This window comes from Dermacentor andersoni, chromosome 1 (genome assembly GCF_023375885.2).
Source record: "Dermacentor andersoni chromosome 1, qqDerAnde1_hic_scaffold, whole genome shotgun sequence".
NCBI classification, from domain to species: Eukaryota; Metazoa; Arthropoda; class Arachnida; order Ixodida; family Ixodidae; genus Dermacentor; species Dermacentor andersoni.
In genome coordinates, this window is record NC_092814.1 from 110,846,969 (window position 1) to 110,872,965 (window position 25,997).

General features: G+C 46.5%; 1 protein-coding gene across 1 annotated transcript in view; it reads left to right on the forward strand.

Annotated features, from left to right (window-relative positions):
* The first annotated feature begins 4,005 nt into the window (after window positions 1-4,005).
* The window catches only part of LOC126545613 (HEAT repeat-containing protein 3), a 71,129-nt gene continuing 49,137 nt past the window's right edge, over window positions 4,006-25,997 (forward strand). The window contains exons 1-3 of the mRNA XM_050193535.3: window positions 4,006-4,247; window positions 6,854-7,026; window positions 10,460-10,544. Coding sequence (XP_050049492.1) covers window positions 4,110-4,247; window positions 6,854-7,026; window positions 10,460-10,544 — 396 coding nt within the window. The 5' untranslated portion in view covers window positions 4,006-4,109. The remainder of the gene's footprint in view (window positions 4,248-6,853; window positions 7,027-10,459; window positions 10,545-25,997) is intronic.

Genomic DNA, 25,997 nt, shown 5'->3' on the forward strand with positions numbered 1-25,997 from the left:
AAGAAGGACGGCACGTGGCGCTTCTGTGTTGATTACCGTCACCTGAACAGCATTACAAAAAAGGACGTCTACCCGCTCCCACGTATAGACGACGCCCTTGATTGCCTGCACGGTTCCAGATTTTTCTCGTCTATTGATCTTCGTTCGGGATATTGGCAGATTGCTGTTGACGATATGGACAAAGAAAAAACCGCGTTCATCACACCTGATGGCCTATACCAATTTAAAGTAATGCCGTTTGGATTATGCAACGCCCCTGCCACCTTTGAGCGTATGATGGACTCCTTGCTCCAAGGTTTCAAATGGTCCACATGCCTCTGCTACCTCGACGACGTCATCGTCTTCTCGCCAACGTTCGACACTCACCTTGAGCGTCTCACAACTATACTTGATGTATTTCGAAAGGCGAAGCTGCAACTTAACTCATCGAAATGTCGTTTTGGCCACCGACAAATTACTCTTCTGGGCCATCTAGTTGACGCTTCCGGAGTACAGCCTGACCCCGACAAAACTCGCGCTGTCCGAGAGTTTCCGGTTCCGAAGACAGCCGCAGACGTTCGAAGTTTTGTCGGGCTGTGCTCGTACTTTCGTCGTTTTGTTCCAGATTTTGCGACAATTGCTAGGCTCCTAACTAATCTTTTAAAGAAAGGCGTACAATTCTCGTGGGGTACTGCAGAAGCCGCCGTCTTCTCTCGTCTCGTCACTCTTCTAACCTCACCACCCATTCTCGCCCACTTCGACCCTGATGCCCCTACAGAATTACGTACAGATGCCAGCGGTCATGGCGTAGGTGCCGTCTTAGCCCAGCGTCAGCGTGGCAAGGATCGCGTTATTGCTTATGCGAGCCGCCTCCTAACACCATCGGAGCGCAACTATTCCATTACGGAACGCGAATGCCTTGCTGTTGTCTGGGCGGTTGCAAAGTTCCGTCCTTACCTTTACGGTCGGCCTTTTTCCGTAGTCACTGACCATCATGCTCTTTGCTGGCTCTCATCGCTAAAAGATCCTACAGGCCGGCTTGGTCGATGGGCTTTGAGGCTACAGGAATTTTCATATTCCGTGGTGTACAAGTCTGGCCGCCTGCACCAAGACGCTGACAGTTTGTCGCATTACCCTGTTGACGACTCTGACTCCTCCAATATTGCCAGTGCTTCTTGCGTATTCTCGGTATCCCAGCTGCTTCATTTCGCCGACGAGCAACGCCGTGACGCCTACATCAGAGCACTCATCGACCGTTTTGAACACTCTCCGGCCGATGCTACTCTACGCCTCTTCGTCCTCCGCGACGGTACTCTGTACCGTCGTAACCTTCATCCAGACGGCTCTGAGTTCCTGCTTGTAGTACCTAAACACCTCCGCTCCACCGTTCTAGAAGAGCTTCACGACGCACCAACGGCAGGACACCTCGGCGTATCTCGAACCTATGACCGTGTACGTCGCCGTTTTTTCTGGCCGGGCCTTGCCCGTTCCGTACGACGTTACGTCGCCGCTTGTGAACTTTGCCAACGACGCAAGAAGCCTTCCCAGCTCCCCGCTGGTTACCTGCAGCCGCTCGACATCCCTGCCGAGCCCTTCCATCGTGTCGGCTTGGACCTTCTAGGCCCATTTCCGGAATCTACATCAGGAAACAAGTGGGTTGCAGTCGCGGTGGACTACGCGACCCGCTACGCCGTAACCTGTGCTCTTCCGACCAGTTGTGCAACTGATGTTGCGGACTTCCTGCTACATGATATTATATTGATGCATGGTGCTCCGCGTCAATTGCTTACAGACCGCGGCCGCACCTTTTTAGCCAAAGTCATTGACGACATCATGCGTGCCTGCTCAATACAGCATAAATTTACCACCTCCTACCACCCCCAAACGAACGGCCTCACTGAGCGTTTGAACCGCACCCTTACAGACATGCTATCCAAATACGTTTCAGACGACCACCGTGACTGGGACCTGGCTCTACCTTACATTACCTTTGCATATAACTCTTCCCGTCTCGAAACCGCTGGCTTTTCCCCGTTTTACCTCTTGTATGGCCGCGAACCGACGCTACCACTGGACACTGTGCTTCCGTCCGCCACAGCTTCAACTAGCGATTATGCCCGTGATGCAATCGCCCATGCTGACCATGCTCGCCAACTTGCGCGCGCTCGTCTACAAGTGTCTCAAGACAAGCAGAAACAACGCTACGACCTCCGTCACCGTGATGTCCATTTTGTGCCCGGAGCCCTCGTGTTGCTTTGGTCCCCATCGCGTAAAGTGGGCCTTTGTGAAAAACTGCTTTTCTGTTACACAGGCCCATATCGCGTGATACGCAAAGTGACCGATGTCACCTATGAAATCGTTCTAGCCACGCCCACGACGTCCTCCGCTGTGACAACCAGTGACATTGTCCACGTTGCCCGACTCAAGCCCTACAACTCTCCATGCCCCTTGGATATTTAACAGCACCGTGACGGTGCTTTTGCCGCCGGGGGGTAATATTACGATATGATTCCGCGAGAGACGAGCAGCCGCGAGAACGACGAAGAAGTTGGTCGGTGCCCTCGGCACGAGCGAGTGTCAGCCTGGCTGCCTGGCTCCAGTGTAAATAGCGTGTAAATAGCATCTCTCGTCTGTGTCTTTCCACACGTAACAATATAAACACCGTACCCCGCATGCCTTACTGAGGATGCCGTGACATACTTTGCTCAAACATGAGCAAAGTGACATACTTTGCTCCCCCCCCCTCTCCCCACTTCTGACAGTGGGGAGGCAAGTGCCCCCCCTTGACCCTGCGGTAGCCTATGGTGGGCTGTGAGGCGAGCCATATCGCAGGCCTCCGGATCAGAGATATTCGAGTACTGGGGCATTTTCCCATTTTATCGGCATCAATATGCAGCTGCCGAAAAGTATAAAAAATGAAATCTCGCAATAATTAACGTTTATTCACCTTCTTTAATGCAGTGTAGAAATTGATCAATCATGAAAGCTGTCAGAACAAAAAGCAATTAAAAACTGAAAATGTAGCATGAGGAATAGCAGTACATGCAACAAACACAAGTATTCATTATTGTTTTCATTATCATCAGGTGTTGCTTTAGCATCTTCATTGCATGCAGGGTCTCGGAACTTTGGTGGCGGCCGTTTACTTTTAGCCTAATATATAAAATGTTCCTTTATTCTAGAGCAAGACAATGCTAATCTGCAACATTATTTAAACGAGAAAGATAACGTTAACATCTCCACTGCTTGTAAGTCAACTATCCTAAATACACCCGAGCGCGCTAGCACATTTTGGGATCCGCGCAACACCGCGCACGACAAGATACGACGACCCGAAACACATAAGCTGCAGCGACTGGCGTGCTTTTACTGCTTTTGCCTCCCGCAAGATGACGATGCGGCGGCTTCACTTGACGAGCACTCCCTCCACTCCAGCAGTTTTTCTTTAACCTCCCTGGGTAGCACAGATGTGACCATGGTGAAGAAGAGTTCCACCACGGATGTGACATTGCGATCCCGGAGGCCACGGGACCCCGGCATAAGCTGTTAAAAACTGTCCGATTCAAACCGTTCAAAAAACGCGCGTTACACTAAATGACGCAACAGTGCGCCCCACAGCACAGCATTTTTGTTCTCGGACATAAGAGTTTCTAAATAATATGAAACTTTATGTTCTCGGATTTGTTTCCGTTTATGACTCCATCACACGGTGCTTTAAACACTCCATGCCCGCCATATTTTAAACCAGCGCCTGTTTGAACGTAAGTTATTGTTAAAGAAGTTTAACCACAAATATATTATTTATAAATTAATGAAAACTTTGATTATAATTACTGTATAAAAATAGGCCACTATGGCTCGCCCACCCTTTCGGCGCCTGCAGTATACAGCAAAAGTATGGCCTTTGAGATGGTTTTACTACTCTGTGGGAGCTGTTGTTATGTCTGGGGGGTACGATGCCGACATATTTGGGATAGGTGAGGTTTATGTTGGCAACCTATGTGTAATGATTTTTTTTACTATTATAATTATTATTTTTTTAATCATGGCCGCGGCCAGCTCTCATGTGGGCCGACGTGACTAAACCTGCAGAACTGATAAGTTCGCTGATTTAAAATTCGCCGATCCAAATGGGCAAGGCAAAACCTAAAAAACATACGTCCCGACGTAACAACCCTACTGGAATGCCATCGGCTCGTGACATGGAAGAGGAGGGAGTACTCCAGGAGACAAATGTCAACAGCTCTGTCGAGGAGCTGTGCGACATGGTAGGAGTCGAGTTACGTTTTGCACGTGGTTTCTAACAACACATTGATGTCATACATTCGCTGGTTTTGGTTCAGTTTTCACTGTTTGTGTCTGCTGAAATTTTAATCGTTGTGTGGCGGGCAGCCTGCTCTCTAAACAGAGAGCAGTTGTGTCGGAAATGTTTTTACACCTGGTGTGTTGTTGATTACCAAGTTGTTGAGAGGGAAGGAAGACAAACGTGTGGCCAGTGACCGGTGTTGCTTTTGCGGCTTAAGCCCCAGAAGCAGTTCATGTGTTTACCGTGTGCTGGGTGCTCGCACGTGGCGCAGAGCACTGCCCGTTTCCTGTGACAAGTGTGCCGATTAACATTCGCTTGCTTATGTCGTTTGCGTGCTTAAGCTTCACTGGTTTAATACTAGTGAAGCTGAAGCGTGCACGTGTCGCGTGCAGTGCAATTACACTGGGCACGACAACTCTGTATTTGTGGTGCACTCGCTCCAGGAGCCAGGCATGATACCGTTTGCTTATAAAGCCGCTGCATCAGAGGCATGCTCATGAAATACCCAGCTCCGTATGAGCATCATGCGCAGAAGTTTGAGAGAGCATGCCGAGCCAATCATACTGAAGAACTAATGCAAAAGTAACGACACAGCAATGAATTGCTGAAGTGCAGGCAGAGCGAATGGCTTCAGCAGCCCAGGTAAGAAAAAAAGAAGGCAACGTGCAGTGTCCATAGCGAATTGAAGCAGTGTAGAGCAGCTCTTCGAGCCCACTGAAGCAGCATGCAAGAGAGGATAAAAGTTTGAGGCATCATGATGCACAGAAAGTTGGACGGGCATGCCGAGCTAATTATACTAAAGAACAGACTTATAAGTAACGACATACACAATGAGTTGCTGAAGCACAGGCAGAGCCAATGGCTTCAGCAGCCCAGATAAGAAAAAAAGGAAGGCAATGTGCAGTGTCCACAGCTAATAGAAGCGGTGTAGAGTAGCTCTTCAAGCCCACTGAAGCAGCATGCAAGAGAGGATAAAGTTCGAGGCATCATCATGCGCAGAAATTTGAGCGAGCATGCCGAGCCAATCATACTAAAGAACTAATGTAAAAGTAATGACATAGCAATTAATTGCTGAAGTGCAGGCAGAGCGAATGACTTCAGCAGCCCAGGTAACAAAAAAAGAAGGCAACGTGCAGTGTCCATAGCGAATAGAAGCAGTGTAGAGCAGCTCTTCGAGCCCACTGAAGCAGCATGCAAGAGAGGATAAATGTTCGATGCATCATGATGCACAGAAAATTGAGCGAGCATGCCGAGCCAATCATACTAAAGAACTGATCTAAAAGTAATGACATAGCAATGAATTGCTCAAGTGCAGGCAGATCGAATCGCTTCAGCAGCCCAGGTAAGAAAAAGAAGAAGGCAACGTGCAGTGTCCACAGCTAATAGAAGCGGTGTATAGCAGCTCTTCGAGCCCACTGAAGCAGCATGCAAGAGAGGATAAAAGTTTGAGGCATCATGATGCACAGAAAGTTAGATGGGCATGCCGAGCTAATCATACTAAAGAACAGACTTAGAAGTAACGACATACACAATGAGTTGCTGAAGCACAGGCTGAGCGAGCGGCTTAGGCAGCCCGGGTAAGAAAAAAAGAAGGCAACGTGCAGTTTCCGTAGCGAATAGAAGCAGCGTAGAGCAGCTCTTTAGCCACCAGACGGGGCGGTTGGCGTCTGGAGAGGTGATGATGATTGGCATCCCCAACGGGGCGGCGACTAGTCACCTAGCCTGCTTGAAAGCAACATGCAGTGCCCACAGCGAATAGAAGCAGTGTAGAGCAGCTCGTCAAGCCGACTGAAGCAGCATGCAAGAGAGGATAAAAGTTTGAGGCACAGTAAGCGGCTGCCATCAAGACGGTGGTACTTCAGCCAGTGAACCTCTGTGGATGCCTCCTCATCCTTCCCAATAAAACATCTTAACTACATCTTGCAGCTATTGCAAGTTATTAGCTATTAATGGGATGTTAAAGTCACAATGGGTGTATTGTGTCATTGAGTGCCATGAAGTGATGACTTTTTTTTTTATCGCATACCTCTCGAAGCCTTACAAAAGTGCCACCGTTAGTTTTATAAACATAATTTATTCTTTATTTGTAATTAACCAATATTTACATTTTCACAGCGTAGCTGCCAAAAACTAGTAACTTCTGCATGAAGTAAACTGCCTATAAATTCCAAGTCTAGTTATAAGTGCTAACCGCACGTACATGCCGACATCAGCTCACGTCTGATTGTGGAAAAAGGGACTATTACTTCTGGACAGAAAGATTCTGAAACCCAATGAGTTTGTACAATAAATATTTATTCCTCTCTTATCTGGCGAGGGGATTCACAAAGAGGTGCCCAGATCTGTCCCTGCCAGATGTCAACATATGCGACTGGGTGGTTGGGGAAGGCAATGACAAGCTGCGTGCCCATTTCAGCAGTGCCTCTACACTGGCCCTTGAACAAAGGAGGGCACCCTGCAAGTTTCTAGAATCTCACTTCTATCCACAATGGCTCACAGACCCTCTTTACTTTTTCTCCCTGCAAAACTTGCATTCCCTGTCAATCATTTGTGCATCTTTTATTCCAGCTCCAAGGAAGTAAATTGGAGGAACGAGAATGTGCAGCAAATATTATGGCCAGTATCGCAAGAGACCCAGCCTCCTGCGAATCACTTTTGAAAGCATCAGTTATACGAACAGCAGCGCCACTGCTGCTTGACAAGAACACTGCCGTGCGGCACTGCATTGCTGGAGCACTTCGGTAAGTGACCTGCAATTCTGCTATGGACAGGGTGCATTGTTTTTCTAGGCACTTGTGCTATGGCATGTGCTAAGTGTATGGACATCTCAACTAGCCAATGCAATCAGCCAACACGACGTGTACGCTAGTGCATGGCATGTAAACATTTATTGTGGAGCTTTCTGACTGTAGCTTTCTTATATCTGTACCACACGTACAGAGATAAATTAGTGTTTGACATTATCATAGCACTTGTCCTATGTCAGGTGATGGCCTTGTTTCCCAGGTGTGGCAGCAGCATTTTGATGAAGACAACATGCAAAGGCCCTGAATGCAGCAGTATTGGCCACATCGGCAGCCATAGTAATTGGTTGTTTATTAAGATAAATAAAATGAAGGAAGGGAAGGAAATTACTGCTGACTGCGCTATAGTTGTCTAGCACAATCTGCTGACACCTGAACAGCGGTCAGCAGTGGTGAGGTGGTGGTAGGATAGTAAATCGCCAGCCATAGATGGCCATGATTAGTTTGGTCAGTGTCCTCAATAGCCCAAGTGTTACATTGGAATGTTAAACCCTTACCACTGCATGTATGATATGTGATATAGATAAAAGTTGAAACTTAATAAAGTCAGAGTAAGGAAATCTTATGTATTCAGCCAGAATCTGTCATGTCTAGCAATGAAATACACAGAGACCGTAACTCTGCAAACAATTTCCCAGTTCTTCAAGAATATGTGACCGCAGCAGTTTACACAACGTCCAAAATGTTTGTAAATTAAGTGGCTTATTTTAACAATTTTTACATTTGAAATCAGTACACAAAAAATACCATGATGTTTGTTTGCTGTTTATCACCTTACTGCAATGTGTTGAAAAAGATAGGCATTCAGGCAGTTCTGCGAGGCAAATATTAATTACTATTTCATATGTGATACAGCATACAGTTATGGGTTGTTTTGTGGAGAGCCAAAATTTGATTCTTTGTGAGAAAAGAAATTTTGTGGCTAAATGTAATGTTTTTATAACCTAAGCAATTCCTTAGCATCATTATTGTCATGAGTATGTGAAAAATGAAAATGCTAGCAATGTTTACAATAGCTTAGCATGGGGCCTGCCATGTTCCAAGAGCTATTGACAACAGACACAACAAAGAATTTGTGGTGGAAAAGCAAGAACGCATTCTTCTGCCTTACGTCAGTCTCTAAAAGATTATGAAAAAAAAAAGAAAAGTCAGGAAAGGGAAGCGCTGGAAGGGTTCCAGCCTAAATATTCTCAATCAAGGATAACATTGGCAAATTTTAAATAAATTCAAACTACATGCAGCTTCTTACAGCAAAGTTTGTTAAGTTTTTTTTTAATGACTCAGATATTTTTTGCAGGTTTTGTGCATCTCGAATGCCCTTCTGCATGGTCACAAAATATATATTCTTCATAGTGTATCACATATGATACACGATAACTTTCACTCATAAAATCATAATCATGCTTTTCTTTATGAAATCAAGGTTTGTTTAGGCATGTCTAACCTGAACAAAGGCTTGTCCAATTTTCTCACGAGAAAATAAAAATTTATGCAATATGAGTTTAAAGCAAATCACTAGGACTGTTCAGCTATCATCTTGCCATTCCGCCGCTTGTTGAAGTTTGTTGAACTTTCTTATTCATGGATTACAAGTTGCCTATCCCAGTAGTGCCATGTTTATGATTAGTAGTTTCAGTGTTCTGCTTAATGTCACTATGAAAAATGACATCTTCATTTGCTGTAATCAAGTTATTGAATTGGGGGGGGGGGTCTTCCATAATTGCCTAAGTCATGATCCTTATGAACCTTTAAACATGAAATAAAGCTTTTTCTTTTTTGCTCCGTATAATTTATTTTATACATTCCTAAATGTTCTGGTTATTACATTCCAATTTATTTGGTATATGTAGTATGGCATTGTGTTTTGATACTTGTAATTTTATTAATAGTTTACACTGTGCATACTTATTTTTCACTTGTACTGCCCATTTTCAATGCTTTCTACATTCATGGACCCATTGCCATCTTTGGCTTTGGGACTTTCATATTTATATGATTTGCACCAAATTACTGTGTGTGCAATTGATAATTGCACTGATGTCGTCCCATGATTTTTTCAAATCTGTGTTCACTGATCTATCTCCATCAAACCTTTGGAGCAAGAGTTTGAAGTTACATGGCTACATCATCTGAACAATTTGGTTAGTGACTTGTCTGCTGTGTGGTCAGTGAAGTGTGACAAATGTGAAGCAGTTGTGCAAGAATTGAGTAATTGTGACAGTGCATTTCTGCAACTTGTGTTCTGAATTTATCGACATGACTTATAAGCAGTGCAGCAAAGCCAGATGCTATAGCATTTTGATTTCGTTTCAGTTGTGTGGCACCTCTCATGTATTTAAGGTGCCCCTCACCAGGCCACATCGAAAATTTCGATTATATGCTGGAAATTGTTAAGTTTTCTGGGAAGCATTCTACCGCAATAATTTTTCAAATTAGTTCATTATAGCCAAGATAGAAATATTTCAGTGCCGCAAACCCCTGATTTAAGGAGGCGAGCGTCACCGCCAACATAACACTCTCTCCACTTGCCCCACCTAGCCTCCAGAAGTAAAATTCCTTCCCTGTGTTCTCCCATACCGGAGCTCTGGGATCGCATGATGCATACGTCACAGGCCCTGGCTTTTTTTTTTTTCTCCCTTTTTTTTTGATGCGTAGTGCACTTCCGCTGACAGTGTCATGTGCAAGCTGTGGTGTTTATCTTATTCGATGCAGCACATGATTTTGCTCGCTGTGCATGAGAACACCTGACTAGCGATATAAGTTAGTGCTACGAGAACACTAAGGCGGACACAAACGAATCATAGAGCATGATTGCACGCTGGAACACGATAGAAAATAACATAGTTTTGTTGTCTGCTTGCACGACTGCACGACGTAGGAACAAGCAGACAAAACAAAAGTACATCTGTCTTGCTATGGCATGAAGTAAAACAAGAAAATGCAGACACTAGGTTTGTGTTTTATTATTTCTCTAAACTTCAATTTGTCCATTGAAGCAACAGATTACACAAATAACAGATGTTGAATTTAATAATTCTCGAAGTCACGTGTCACTTTGAGCGACGTCACAGCATATACGTGTAGGTAGGCGAACTTGCACATATACGTAATTTCTCCGGCAGGGAGTGCGGTGCCCACGACGAGAAGGGCAAATGACGTTTGGTTTGAAATTTCAGCTCTTTCCGTGGCACGTAGCAATGTAATACTTAGCAGACATGATCATTAGTGCACATTGTATGCACTGCGTTTGTCAGCTCAAGATGGCCAGACCTGGGGAGGGGCCCTTTCAGGTTGGAGTGCAGTTGGTTCTAACAATGATGAGGCAACTTTGTTCAGACTGCTTTCCATTTTGTTGTCTTTTTCTTAATAGGAACATAAGTGCCATTAGCCATGAAGCATGCCATGCACTTATTGATTTCGATGTCATGACACCATTAATAGGCCTTCTAAAACAGGTAAGTTTGGGTTGAACTTTCTTGTGTAGGCATTTGCTCACTTCTGGATACATTCCTTTAATTTCAGAACATTTCTGTTCCCGAAATAGATGGAAATAGACCAGACTGGTTGCAATTAAAATGTGAGGTTCTTGTGGCTTATGGGAGCAAAATCTTGATTTATGCTATCAAATCTTTTGCAAAAGTTCACAAATTCTGAAATTGGAACTTTTCTTCTTTCTTTCTTTCCTTACTTTTTTTTTCTATGTGGAAAGTTACAAGCTGCGTGTTTTTGAGCATCAGAAGCATGCAAAATTGACATTCTAGGCAGCTGTAGCATATATTTCTTTTATGTGCGTATTTATGTGACTAGGTGCTTTGCAGAATCTGTGTGACTGAAATGGGCAGTTTTGTGTGATTTGTAAATTAACATGAGGATTTTCTGTCAGGCAGGCAGAATGTGCGGAATTGCAATGATTGATATTTATGCAAATTTATTTTGTTACTGTTTGAATAGTATTTATTTAGAACATCTGTGCCTTTTTTTTAAATTTGTGGGCCTATATTTGAAAGTTCGAAACTGCTGCGAAGGACCATTAATTAAAAGTTCTTTTCATTGTCCATCATTGGCTCAAACAGTGCAATTATAGAACTTTATTTTGAACAACTTTATTTTGACATCAAAAGCTCCCACATTGAAAGCTTTTGACTGACATGAATAATGAGTCTTACTTTTTGATCGTGTTTGAATTTGATCATATTGTCTGGTACAAATATTTCACTCAATTTATAATTTTTGCCCGTATATAAGGCATTAAAAAAAAGCAAGCATAAGTGTTGCACTGTTCTTTGGTGGGGGTGAACTGAGGCAGTTGCTCTATGTGAGCGCAAGTTTAAATAGTACTCGAGAAACAAGGTTAGACCATTGAGGGGAGGGGGGGGGGGTGCCATTCCAGAGTATACTTGGGCGAGTGGCACAATGCACACCTTGTGCAGCAGCAGCATGTCTTTATTTTACATTTTGTACTCTCAGTCTGCCGCTGCTGGTATTAGAGTGCACATTCCTGAGTGAATTGGTAATGAGTATCATAGGTATAAGCATACAACACATTCTGTACTGTAGGTGCCCTCGTTTCTGCCTTCACGGTTTTTAACATTTATCGCTTACACATACAGGTAGTGGCAGTACTTGGGTTTAAGAAAACCACTACAGAGCGGTTCAAACTTAAATTCCCCGGTAGTTTATACGGGGTATATGACAAGTCCAGCTTCATTGTGTTGAGCTCTCCAACATGGAAGATCTGTTCAGATGCACGCCACTCTTGAGCAATGTCTGTGTTGAATAGAAGCGAAAATCAATGCATATTTGTAATGAGTTTTCTTGCCAGTTTCCATCAAAGTACAAGTCTCGCCCTTCCAGTGATTTTCTTTCGTCTGCTGAGTGCCGCAGACAAGTGGCAGTCGATTTATTATTTTGGTGTGATTGCTGCGCTACTAGATAGTGCCAGCTTCCTAGAAAAAAATTTTTTTTTGTCTTAGTGCGGTGGAAGTCTGGCTCCCCTGGGTTGGACAAATGGTATTGTGGCATTGGGCAGCTGCAGTAATGACAGCCGCCTTTTTAAATGCCAGAATCATTGTGTTCTTCGATGTTTCGTCACCTCAAGCAGACAATTACAAGCTCTAGTGAGCCAAGTTTGGCATTTCAACTTAGTACTGACAGCTGCAAAGAAAAGTACGAGCCTCAGGTGTTCTTTCTTGTGTGGACACAGCTCAATGAAAATGCTTTGCTGCCAGCATCTCTGCGATTTACTTTCCTTGCAGTGCCAGGAATGACGCGTCACATGGAGGACATCAAGAAATGTCAAACTTCACGTAGACTGTTTCTCCTGCCATGCCTATCTGAAACTCATTAACATGGAAAAAATTGACAGAAACCTACAGCAGTACATAATAAATGAACTGCTGATATCGCAATAATGCAAGCTGCTCACGATGAAGCAGTCATAAAAAAATTCATGAAATATTGGTGTTTTTCTAAAAAGAAATTTGGCACACAACTGACAAAATATGCCAAAATTTGTCTTGTGTTAATTATTTCTTTTTACTTCGTTAATTGCTGCTGAGTGTAATTATATGTGGGGCCTCAATTCCTCAAACACACAATGCTATTGAGGTGCCACAGAAATGTCATTACCATGTTTATTATAGTCGTAACGGGGATCATGAAAAAAATACTTAATGAATAGTTAGTGTGATGTTCAGTTCATATTCAAAACTTCAAATATTCGCCCACCCTACTTAATACCTTTTGCTTCGCTATGTGGAGCAGTCTCAGAGACTCAGTCGTGATTAGAGCTTCCTTGGATGTCCTCGCTCATTACTTCCTCATCACTTTTGTCACTGTTGTTTGCCCTGCCGGGTACTCTGGCAGTAACTGCCGCATCTGTCAGAGGCTTAGAAGTCGCTACAGCATTGTCAGTGTACAGATTTTCCTCCAATGCTAATTCGGGTCTGTTTACCGAAGACCAATGCCCCACCATCACTTCATCAACAGAAGCTTTGTCAGCCTCCATGTTACTTGTAGCATCCAATAGAAAGCCTCCCTTTTTGATGCAGTTCATAGGTGAAGGGTGCACGTCTAGCCATGGCTAAAAAAATAAACTGGACTGCCATTAGTAGTGGTCAAAGTCCCTTTGCGACTGTGTACGTATTGAGAACAAGTTTACTTGGGACATGTTAGCCATAGAATGGTTTAGTCTGTGATGATGCCAGTGTCCATGGGCTGCATATCTACTGTTGTATTGCATATCTACTGTTGTATTTGGAGTAACCAAGCAGACTTCCACAAATGAAATGTTTGACACAGGGGGTCGTGCACTGCAATTGTCCAGAACCAGTGCCACCTTTCTTCTTTCGTGGCCCATCCATTCCTTGAGCCATTCGTGGAAACACTCCTTTGTCATCCAGTTCATTTTACTGTGGCATCACACTGTTACTCTTGAGACACCAGTCTCAACCACAAAAGTGGAACACTTGTCGCTTTAATCCATATTAGAGCTTGGGAAAATGGTCATACAAACCTTGTGTTCTACATCTTTGCACGGTTCTTATTTCAAAGCATTATTTTTGGATAGCAATATGTCGTAAAGCGAACCAGTCTCAACACCATTAAAACTATTTTTGTATTCATATACTTTAAAGGTACAAGTCCAAGCCTGCCCATTTTGTGTGGACATAAGTGATGCTGCCTTTCTGGAAACTGGCTTGAAAATGATTCTGTGCGGTTGTGTAAACCTGTGCCTAGCCACTGCTTGCCTGGAAATCAGTGCTGTGCAGCAGGAAAGCAAAATGCTTTATCTTTTCTTCCATAATTGGTCCAATGAGTAGCAGGTTCTGTGCATGGGCATTCAGGAACCACAGGTAAATGTTCTGCTCCACATCATTGTGGGGGCCCTGCCAAATGTTATTCACTATCTATTGCATTGCTCTGATCTAGAGGAAGCTGTGCACCTTCTTGTCATTCTTGTGATCTTTCATGATGATGCACTTTGTTTCAAGAGGGGATATTTTCTTTGCTCTGACCGTGCTGTGCCTCTTGGTGGAGGTGACGATCCTCAATTGTTGCGAAAATGAACTTCAAGAGACAGCAACATAGACATGCAGAAATGGCAGCATGTACCGATTGCACCAGTACAGTGGCTACTGGCTGCATGTAAGTGCCTATGATATGGAAAAACAGGTTAGGTCATCTGTAGCCACGCTGGAAATGGGTCGGGATCATTCTTTTGGAGAAGAGGTGTAGGATAATTCCTGCTGCCACCTTTCACATGTAGGCTTTGTCAGGAGTAATTGATTACTACTTCCAAGTGGAGAAAGGTTGATAGGTGTGCAAGGGCGCACCACGCATACTGACCATAGTTGCGGCGCAGTGCTGGAGCAATGCTGATGGCTTGCTTACATAATCACAGTTGGGAAAAGAACCAACTCGGAGAGCACTCAAAAATACATCATCATCAGCCTGTTTTATGTCCCCTGTAGGATGAAAGCCTCTCTCTCTGATCTCCAATTACCCCTGTCCTGCGCCAACTGATTCCAACTTGTGCCTGCGAATTTCTTAATTTCATCACCCCACTCAGTCTTCTGCCGTCCTCGACTGCGCTTCCCTTCTCTTGGAAGCCAATCTGTAGCCCTAATGGTCCACCAGTTATCTAACCTATGCATTACATGCCCTGCCCAGCTCCATTTCTTTCTCTTAAAATATGAGCTATATCTGTTTGCTTCCTGATCCATACTACTCTTGTCCTGTCTCTTAACGTTACGCCTAACGTTCTTCGTTCCATCACTCTTTGCGTGGTCCTTAACTTGCTTTCGAGCTTCTTTGTCAGTCTCCAAGTTTCTGCCCCATATATCAGCAATGGTAGAATGCATTGATTGTACGCCTTTCTTTTTAATGATAGTTTCCATTGGCGTAAATAGTAGATAAATAGTAAATAGTAATAGTAATAGATAAATAGACATAAATCGTAGGTAACCTGCCAAGTTAAGAAGATAATAGAAGTTGTGTGTTATTACCTATGTAATAGATCCATAACTGCAAACGCTCTTCTGGCGCTCTTGGTCATTTGAAGTAAAGGCCTGCACGAAATTGCGCCACTCTTTGGCATGTCTGGCTATGGCAGAAATAGGTGCACACTCAGATGCATCCGGCTTGTACAGAAGGATTGTGTCGATTGTGTGCAACGGGTGCCAGTCGTACAATAAGAAAAAGGGTGAAAAGCCAGTGGTGCTCTGAGTGGCGGTATTGTAGGCGTAGCTTGCAAAAAGAAGAATGGCATCCCAATTTGTGTGGTTGGAGGCTACGTACATTGCAACCATGTCGCTGAGTGTGCAGTCAAAGCGTTCTGTGAGGCCATTGGTCTGCACATGGTAAGTATTAGTTGTGCGGTGCACAACGTGGCACTCTTTGAGGATAGCTTCGCCGACTTATGACAAGAAGACATGTCTGCGATCGCTGAGTAACACCTGTGGTGGACCATGACGCAGTATGAATCGGCGGAGCAGGAAGGAGGCAACATCGCATGCTGTAGCCACTGGGAGGGCGGCAGTTTTGGTGTATTGCATGAGATGGTCAAAAGCCACAGTGTCCCAGCGGTTACCAGCAGATGTCGGGGGAAGTGGCCCCCTACAAATCTATGCCGTTGTGCCTGAACGGCCGGGTAGGGCAAGGTAACGGTTGCAGACCAGCTGGGGAGAGGCATGGTGAAGATTTCTGGTGCTGACAATCTGGGCATGAGCAAACGAACTTCTGAATGCAGCTGTACATCCCGCGCCAGTAGTACCACTGTAGAATGCATTGGTAAGGTTTAAATACTCCCGAGTGTGCACACTGTGGATCAGAGTGAAATGATGTGCATATTTCAGAACGCAGACTGTGGGGTAGCAACCACTGGCGGCCATCGGCAGTGTAATTGCGTCGGTGGAGTAGGTCGTCGTGAATGGCAAAATGGTAGCCTTGATGACGTAACGCATGAGTGGTTGGTTGTGCTGGTAGATCAGAAAGCAAGTCTATCAGCGAGGCGGTGCTTCTATCAGTGGTGCTTGCACTGTTGGAAGCAATACTGCGAAGGATGATGGAAGAAACAGCAAGCTGGGATACAGAGCAGCGGGCATTGTCGTTGGGCAAGGGAGAGCACGAGAGTGCGTCAGCATCAGAGTGCTGGCGGCCACTACGGTAGAGCACACTAATATCATAGTCCTGCAGGTGAAGTGCCTAACGGGCAAGGCAGCCTGATGGGTCCTTCAGTGACGACAGCCAAGAAAGTGCGTGGTGGTCCGTGACGACATCAAATGGGCGGCCATACAAATATTGCCGGAACTTAAAGTCCAGATGATCGCCAAGCATCCTTTTTCCGTCACGGTGTAGTTACTCTCGGCTTTCGTAAGCGTCCAACTTGCATAAGCCACAACATATCCAGAAAACCCGTGTTTGCGCTGTGCAAGGGCTGCGCCGAGGCCAACACCACTGGCATCAATGTGTACCTCTGTAGGGGTAGTCGGGTCTTAGCGACGCAAAATTGGAGGTGATGTCCGCAAACGGCACAGGATTGCGAACGCCTCGTCGCACTCTGACGACCACGAAGGGAGGAGCCTGCTGCTTCCAAGAAGCTTCATCAGGGGTGATAAGATGGTGGCGAAGTTTTGAATGAAGTGTGTAAAGTACGTGTAAAGTAGGAACACAGACCTACAAAACAGTGCAGATTTTTGATGGATGTAGGTTTAGGGAATTCAGCAACGGCCCACAGTTTGGCTGGATAGGGGAGAATTCCATCCTTGGCAACAACTTTACCTAGTATGGACAGCTGCCGCACTGCAAATCGGCGCTTCCTTAAATTTAGTTGTAGGCTGGCATTTCTCAAGAAGGTCAAAACATGCTGGAGGCGTTGAAGGTGCGTGGGGGAAGTCCAGAGTGCAAACAACGACGTTGTCAAGGTAGCAAAAGCATGTATGCCATTTCAAGTTGTGCAGAGCAGTATCCATCATGCGCTCAAAAGTTGCGGGTGCACTACAAAGTCCAAACAGCATGACGTTAAATTCGTACAAGCTGTTGGGCGTGACAAAAGCAGTCTTCGGCCGATCGTCGTCTGCCATGGGTACTTGCCGATACCCTGAGCGCAGATAAAGAGAAGAAAAGAATTCTGCTCCTTGTAGGCTATCAATCGCATCGTCAATTCGAAGCAGTGGGTAAACGTCCTTGCAAGTAATCTTGTTGAGGTGCGGAAAGTCCACACAGAACCATACAGAACTGTCTTTTTTCGCAACAAGGATGACAGGTGATGCCCATGGACTGTCATCCCATGGACTGGTGATGCCCATGGAAAGGTTGAATTACTTCGCATTGAAGCATGTCATTGACTTGCTCGTTCATTACACGACGTTCTGCAGGAGACACACATTACGGGCGTTGCCACAGTGTTGGTCGGGAGCCAGTGTCGATGCAATGCGTAACAGTGGACGTCCGGCCCAGGGAAGGTTGCCCGACTTCGAAAGAACGAAATTATTCTCACAGGCACAGAAGCTCGGAGCGTTGGCCGATGTAAGGTTATCAACAATGGAGGAACCAAATAACCAAATACATCACAGGGTGACGGAGCAGACATAGAAATAGCACTGAGCATACTGTAAGTGACGCAGTGCGTGTCTTCAGGCACATCCATAACTTGCATGGCTTCAATGCCTTCCACGCAGCCAAGACATTCCCCTCACAGCAGTATCACAGTGTATGGGGACGGATTGCTAAGAAAGATGGCGCTGGATCCCTCAGTTATTTCTACAGTCGCAAAACATAGCAGCAGACTTTTCGGGTGCAAAGGCAGTCTGATGTAGAAAGTAGTGTAGCAGTGTCGGAGAGGCTGCCGCAATAGACAGGCACAACTGTTGACGAGTTCGGGGGGACTGTGATGTCGTCTTTGACAAGTAGCTTGTTCGAAGTCAAAGGGCTGTCGGCCAGCGTCAAGTCTGACAAGGGCAAGATTTCTGTTTCAGCGTGTGCGCAATAAATCGAGGCATTGTGACCGGAGAGAAAATCCCAGCCTAAGATGAGGTCACGCGAGCATGACGAAATGGTGATGAATTTGGCGGCGTATAGAACATCCGCAATGACAACACGAGTGGTGCACGCCGCTATGGGGTGAATACGCTGGGCACTGGCTGTACGGAGGGATAGTCCAGAAAGTGGAGTCATCACTTTTCGAAGCAAACGGCTAAGTTGCGTGGTCATAACTGATATGGCGGCTCCAGTGTCCGCAAGCGCAGATGCGTGAATGCCGTCCACAAACGCGTCTTTCACATTCGATGGGCTTTGTTGAGGGCTTTCAGATTGCTATAGCATCGCAGCCCATGCCTCGTGGACTGCAATGACTAGCTTTCCTCCTCACGAACGAAGGGACGAGGCCGCATCGGCGATAGTGAGCGACGACGCAGAGAAGGCGAACAGCGGGTGCCGGGCCTCGGGCGTACTGACAGTGAAAAGTCAGAAGGTGGGTCATCATATGGGTGGGGAGAACCGGCAAGACGACTTGTCGAGTATGATGATGCGCTTGAAGACTACACGCGATTGCAAAAGCGTGCCACATGGCCGGCGTAGCTGCATGCAAAGCATATGGGTCGATTGTCCAAAGTGTGCCACCTATTTGCCATGGCAGGTCCCATCCATGGCACAGGAGACGTTGTACGGGGCGGCTGGTAGAATGGTTGTGTGGCGGGCTGCGGTTGGGGTCTAACCCTTTGAGGGTCGAATTATTTTGAAAAAAACTTTCCCAGGTGGTCAAATTACTTTATTGCGGATCTTGAATGTACAAAATGTATAGAGTTGGGAATAAATAGTAAAAAATAATTAGGAACGGTATTTTGGTGTCGGCATCACTCAGAACTGCAAAATGTTCAATAGTATTTCCGAGCGTATTTCCGAGCGTGGTACTCCTTGAAACACGGGTCTACGCACAGCGCCTTATCGCATTCTGCACACCTAAAATGCGTGTCTGTTCTCTTGGAGCGAGGAGTTGTGTTGGCGCACACGACATCTCTGCGTGCGGCTGCCTTGGGCAGAGGTCTGAGGCACCCTCTCGCGTAAGCGCGTTGCCACAGAGAGTGAGAATACCTCGTGAGCGGTGGTGATAAACAAGCTAAAAGCAGTGCCAATCAAGATAGAAATCAACTTCCACCGCCATGCAAGAGAGTGCCGACAAAGAAAAAAATGACGTTTCGCGCGCCTCCGCTGCGATCACGCGGTGAAACCGAAACCGCCAAAGGGGCGTTGCCGCAGTCTGAGCGACGCGCTGAAGCTAGCAATCAGCTCTGTTTATCTCCCCAAGAAGGTAGCACCAATTTCAAACGCATTTTGTCAGGGCTAAGAGGTGGCAGCACCTCCCGGTGAGCACGCATCGTCATTATGGCGCGAAATTTAAAACGGAGGGTCGGAACCGTACCCGTACGGCTAAGACCTTGCGGGACAGAAAACCGCCACCGTACATGTACGGCTAAAACCTTCAAAGGGCTAAACATGACGCCGGCGTAGCTGAGAGGCACACATTGCTGAAGTGGTTGGGGCCAGGCGACGACATCAGTGTAGCTGAGTTGTGCAGGCACACAGATCTGTTGGGGCCGGGTGACATCTGCAGAGCTGAGAAGTGCAGCCGCAGGAACACTTTGGCAGAGCTCAGGCAAAGCCACATTGATCTCATGCTCAATGGCGCAGCGGAGTGGAGGCACAAAATGCGAGAAGGGCTCCTACATATTGTAACGGATACAAAAGGCAGGTACAAAAAGAAAGCGAAGAGAACGAAGAGTTTTTAGAGGCCGGACTGCGCTACGATCACGCTACGATCATCGCCAATCTCCTGTAAATAAAACCATTTCTTCACAACTCTTCGTAACAGTTGTGGTGGAAGGTGCGGGGTAATCGACACTCGAAGGTGAAGGCTGAACCACAAGTTCTTCAACTGAGCCGTCGCCTTGCTGGACTCCCACTGAATCCACCGGAGTTGAATATGTCCCATGACGCAGACAAACAACGGCCCATTCCACCTGCTGTACCGACCAGTTCTGTTCAACAACTGAGAGGTGTGCGTCCCTTCACCAGAAGATCGGACGAAGACATCAAGGAATGGCTCATTCATTATCACTGGATGAGTGCCACCAACAAGTGGAACAGCACTTCTCAACTTTCGAACGTCGTGTTCTTTCTAACGGATACTGCATTGGTGCAGTTCGACAATCACGAGGAAATGTTCACAACATGGGGCAGATTTCTTCCGGAAATCAAAGAGCAATTCAGCGAAACCACCATGAAAAAGAAGAGGGCAGAACAGACACTACTGCAACGTGCGCAAGTGCCAGGTGAAACCTGCACGACCTACATTGAGGCAGTAATAAAACTGGGTAGGATGGTGGTCTCTGGAATGTCTGAGGAAGACAAAGTCGGGCCCATGCTAAAAGGAATTGCCGAAGATGTTTACAGTTTCCTCATCGCAAAAGACACTCTGGCTTTCGTCTCCGACATCATTCAGCATTGTCGCACTTTTGAGCAACTGAAGACGAGGCACATCACGCCAAAGTTTGGCAGGCTAGCCAATGTGACGACAGTTGCAAGCATAGATAGTAACCAGCCCCTTGATCTTGCATCAATGATCTGACAAATAGTTCGGGAAGATCTCAGCCTGCACGCGCAAGTGATGCACCCAGGCACTCATAGCTTCCACCTACCACCAGATTTCGAGCCAAACGGGGCATCCTGCTCCCCGTATCCTGCGACGAGGGGCATTGAGGATTATGAACTCGCGCCCCAACAGCAGCCACGTCTCTGCGACAGAGGCCCTACTTATGACACTCGGCCACAACGAGGAAAGCCACATTTTTACCCGCGAGGCCCTGCGACTTCTGTCAGGCCGCGAGAAGAACCGCACCGACCCTACTACCATGACGTGACTTATGACCGATATAATGGATTTCAGCGAGCAGCAGAGACACATTAGCCACATGACAACGAACTTTCTCGCTGCCCGCAGCAGCCTGGAATTCGTTTCGAAGAAGATGCTGTGAACCGCGACCCTCCTGTGTGCTACAACTGTCGTTCCAGAGGCCATATAGCTCGGTATTGTCGCCAAGGCCGTCGGTCACGAAGGACACCACCGATGTTCTCTCTTCCCGGAATCCGTGCTTCATATGACTTGCGGATGACTGATTTGCTTCCAATGGACCGCTTCTCACATGAGACAAGACACAGTGATTCGCCAGCATCTGAGCGGAGTTTGACGCCACCAAATAACCGTCCCCATCGCTCTCCGTCCCCTCGGTGCCGTTCTTCCTCACCGCCGCCAGGAAAATAGCATCCGCGACCAATGGAGGTGAGGTCGCCGGACGGTCTTCGCAAGAAATATCTCTGCCTGTTGTCATGTTCAAAAACAAAGTGAATGTGTCGATTGACGGAATACGGACTATGGTGTTAGTTGATACTGGGGCGACTGTATCTGTGATGAACCTCGCTTTCAAAAACCATCTAGGCCACAGAGTTATGTTTTCTTGGAACGACGGTATTACCTTTCATGGAGTAGGCTGCAAGTGGCTTCATCCCCTTGGTGTTTGTGCTGTGATTGTTTTGTTGGCTGGGAAAGCGTTTGTGTCAGAATTCCTTGTTCTTTCTCGTTGTTCGCAAGACTTTATTCTTGGTACCGATTTTCTTCAACAATGCGGTGCTTCCGTGGACGGTGGTTGTGGTGAAATATAATTGAACAAGTTATTTATATCGGCACACTCCGAACAAAGCTCGCGTGGCGAAGACAGGGACACAGACACACTCAGTGTTCTTGATGAAGTGACTGCACCATCGTGGTGCCTGACGCCCGTTCGTGTTTCTGCAACTACTGTTGACGCTGATTGTGGTGACCTTGTAGTTAGGCCTATTTGCATAAACTGTGCTAAAACTACTTCTGTAATATTTGTGCCCTGCTCTGTCGTGTGCATGACGAAAGGAGTCACCACATTGTGGGCGCTGAACTGTTCCGCCACACCGGTTGTCCTTCCTTGTGGTATGAAAATCGCTCTCTTCGATGAAGCCGCAAGTAGCTCAATAGTGGCACTAACTGCGGACGTCTATACAGCTTGCTCTCCTTGCAATAATCGCCATTCTGAAGAGCTAATGCTTGGCATGATCAGCAAGGATCTCTGTACATTGGAACGGCAAGCGCTGGTACAGGTCCTTGCCAGGCATGAGGCTGCTTTCGACTCACGCATGGAGATGCAGCCCTTCGTTTACCGTCGTCCCGCGCTCGTCACAGAATAGATACCGGCTCAGCACACCCCATCCGCCAGAAGTCCTACCAAGTGTCATCCTCCGAGCCCAAAGTTATTGCAGAGCAAGTCAAGGAAATGATGAACAAAGGTGTCGTTCAAGAGTCGTCTAGTCCATGGGCAACCCCAGTAATCCTGGTCCAAAAGAAAAATGGCTCCTGGAGATTCTGCGTGGATTACAGACGTCTAAATGCAGTGACGAAGAAGAATGTCTATCCGCTACCATGAATCGATTACGTCATTGATTGCTTGCATGCTGCTTCTTACTTCTTACTTCTCAACACTTGATTTGCGATCGGGGTATTGGCAAATACCCATGGACCCTGCCGACAAGGAAAAGACAGCTTTCGTGACTCCAGATGGCCTATTCGAGTTTAATGTTATGCCTTTTGGCCTTTGCAACGTTCCTGCCAACTTCGAAAGATTCATGGACACAGTACTATGGTACGTGGTCTAAAGTGGGAGATATGCATGTGTTACCTCAATGATGCTGTAATCTTTGGCCGCACGTTTGAAGAACATAACGAATGCCTCAGCCTTGTTCTCGACTGCATCGAGAAAGCTGGACTGGTTCTAAACTAAAAAAATTGTCGGTTTGGCGAACGTCAAACACTGCTTCTGGGACACTTAGTAGACAAGGATGGCGTCAGACCCAATCCTTGTAAGATTGAAGTGGTGAGCTCCTTCAAGCCACTGCAGTCGGCATGAAAATTTTCCTCGTTCATTGGCCTATGTTCGTATTTTTGTCGTTTTGTTCTCCGGTTTGCCGACATCGTTTACCCGTTAACAAGTATTTTGTGACAAAATGCGGCCTTCAATTGGACACCAGAGTGTGACATGTCATTCTCTCAGCTGAAGTTTATACTAACGTCAGCACCCCTCTTGTGTCACTTCGATCCATCTTGCCCGACTGAAGTTCACACTGATGCTAGTGGAATCGGACTAGGAGCGGTGTTTGTACAACGTCACAGTGGCGCAGAACATGTTGTCGCATATGCCAGCCATTGCCTGAGCAAATCTGAACGCAATTTTACGGTTACGGAACAGGAATGCCTGGCAACTGTTTTCGCCGTACAGAAGTTTTGGTGTTATCTTTACGGTAGACCATTCAAGATTATCACCGATCATCATTCTTTATGCTGGCTGGTTGGTTTGTATGATCCCTCTGGTCGCCTCGCACGTTGGGTGCAGCGCCTCCAGGAATATGACTATGTGGTTCGTACAAGAGTGGCCGTTGTCATGCTGACGCAGACTGCCTCTCTCGGATTCCTCTTGTGAAGACTGACTGTGATGCTGAGAATTTTGACGACTGTCTCACTGCTGTTACTTCTACGTTCCCTGACGCGGCAGACTTTCAGCGAGAACAACGGAATGATCTTACCCTCGATTCGCTTTTTGTCGCCGCCCGTACTTCTCAAGTCAGCAGTCGCTTTACTGTTTGTGATAAGTTGCTCTACAGAACTAATTACTCCGGGCATGGAGCACATTTTCTGCTTGTTGTCCCCGAGAGTCTCCGCTCCGACATTTTACGCGCCATGCATGACAATGCGACATCCAGCCATTTTGGCTTCGTACGAACGCTACATCGCATACAGGAGCACTTTTACTGGCCCAAGATGTACGAAACAACCAAACGTGATGTCGCTAGTTGTGAAACGTGCTAACGTCACAAGCGACCGACCACTGCAGCCCCCGGTCTCTTGCGGTCATTGACACCGCCCAGTATGCCATTTGAGCAAGTAGGCATTGACCTTTTGGGTCCATTCCCGTTATCTAACAACAAGAACCGTTGGATAATTATCTGTGTAGATGATCTTACACAGTATGCAGAAACTGCAGCCATACCCTCTTCCACCTCTGCTTGCGTGGCGGTTTTCCTGCTGCATTCCGTGGTCCTTCGTCATGGCCCACCACGTGTCATCATCAGCGACCATGGTCGCCACTTCACTGGTGTTGCCATTGAAGAGTTACTTCGTTTGTGCACTTCACAGTTCTGTCATGCCATGCCATATCATTCACTGATCAATGGCCTCATTGAAAGGACAAACAGAATGCTGACCAACATGCTTGCCATGTACACTTCCTCCAATCATAAGAACTGAGACAACGTGCTGCCCTTCATCACTTACACATACAACATGGCGAAACACGAAACCACGAACTACAGTCCATTTTATCTCCTGTATGCAAGGTTACCGCGAAGCCCTCTGGACACTTTCCTATCCTTCGTTCTGCACAATGACAATTCTATATCGAAGACTTTGTGTCTCGCCGAAGAAGCCCGTCGAATAGCTCGTCCTCGTACTCTGGCCTCGCAATGTCGCTCGAAAGAGGGATACGATGACCGTCACGTACAAGTATCTTTCGAAAAAGGTGACTTGGTCCTTCTTTGGACACCGCAACGCAAGCATGGATTGTGCCAAAAGCTCTTGTCACAATATTCAGGCCCATTTGTAGTTGTGGACCGCCTGAGCGAACTCACTTACATCATAGCTCGCCTCCTGTGCAATGATCAGCGATCAAGCAGAACTCGGCTTACTCATATTGCTCACCTGAAGCCTTTCTCTCCTGCTTGTCCATCCTGACTTGCCCCATGGGCTTCGTCTGCTTGCGGGGAAATGTAACAGATACGAAAGGCAGGTACAAAAAGAAGAGAACGAAGAGTTTTTAGAGGCCGGACTGCGCTACGATCTCGCTACGATCATTGCCTATCTCCTGTAAATAAAGCCATTTCTTCACAACTCTTCGTAACAATATTCTGCGGCTGTGCAAAAGTCAGCAATGATAGTTGGTAGGCAACCACCTCACGGACAAACGCCTTCATTTCCTCGAGCAACGCAGACTGGTTCGAAATTGTAGCCAAACCAGCAAGGGGTTCGTCGTGCAATGAAGAGTGACAAGTCAACGGCTGCTGCTGCCGTAACTCTTCATAGCATTGGCCAGTGTGATGATTTAGGCCACGGAACGAGGATTCTTGGCGAGCAACATGTTGAAGGCGTTGTCTTTGATACCTTTCAGCACATGACTGATTCGATCAGACTCCGCCATGGTTGAGTTCGCTCTCTTGCCAGAATGTCTTCAATGTAACTGGTGAATGATTCATCCAGCTGCTGAGAGCGCGCCTGTAAATGCTGCTTGGTACACAGTTTACGAACAGCAGGGCGACCATATACATGGACAACGGCAGTCTTGGAACAGGTCGAGAAATCTGTTTCGTGGTTGTTATACTATAGGCTGGCGACAGCCGTGAAGTAGAACAACACATTGTTCAGTTTGGCTGGTTTGTCCCAGTTGTTATGCATGCCGACCCTATGTGGTGAGCCAGTCCTCCACATCGGTGTCAGCTGCGCCAGTGAAGATGGCAGGGTTGTGGTGAGGAGGTACACCAGAACATGCGGTCGGTGTGTGAGGATGTGTTTGCTGGGAGGCGTCCTAAGGAATGGTAGATGGCAGGGTACACAATTGAAGTTCCAGGGTGGGAGATTTGAGGGCACAGCACTCTCTACCAAATGTTAAGGTGTTTATTTTATCGGACTAGGAGCAGTGCAGCAGTGACAGTCTAAGCAGGGCACTGACTAGGTAGAGCACGGACGCTTCCTATCGGGCTGCCTTCATCCGGTTTTCTTCTTC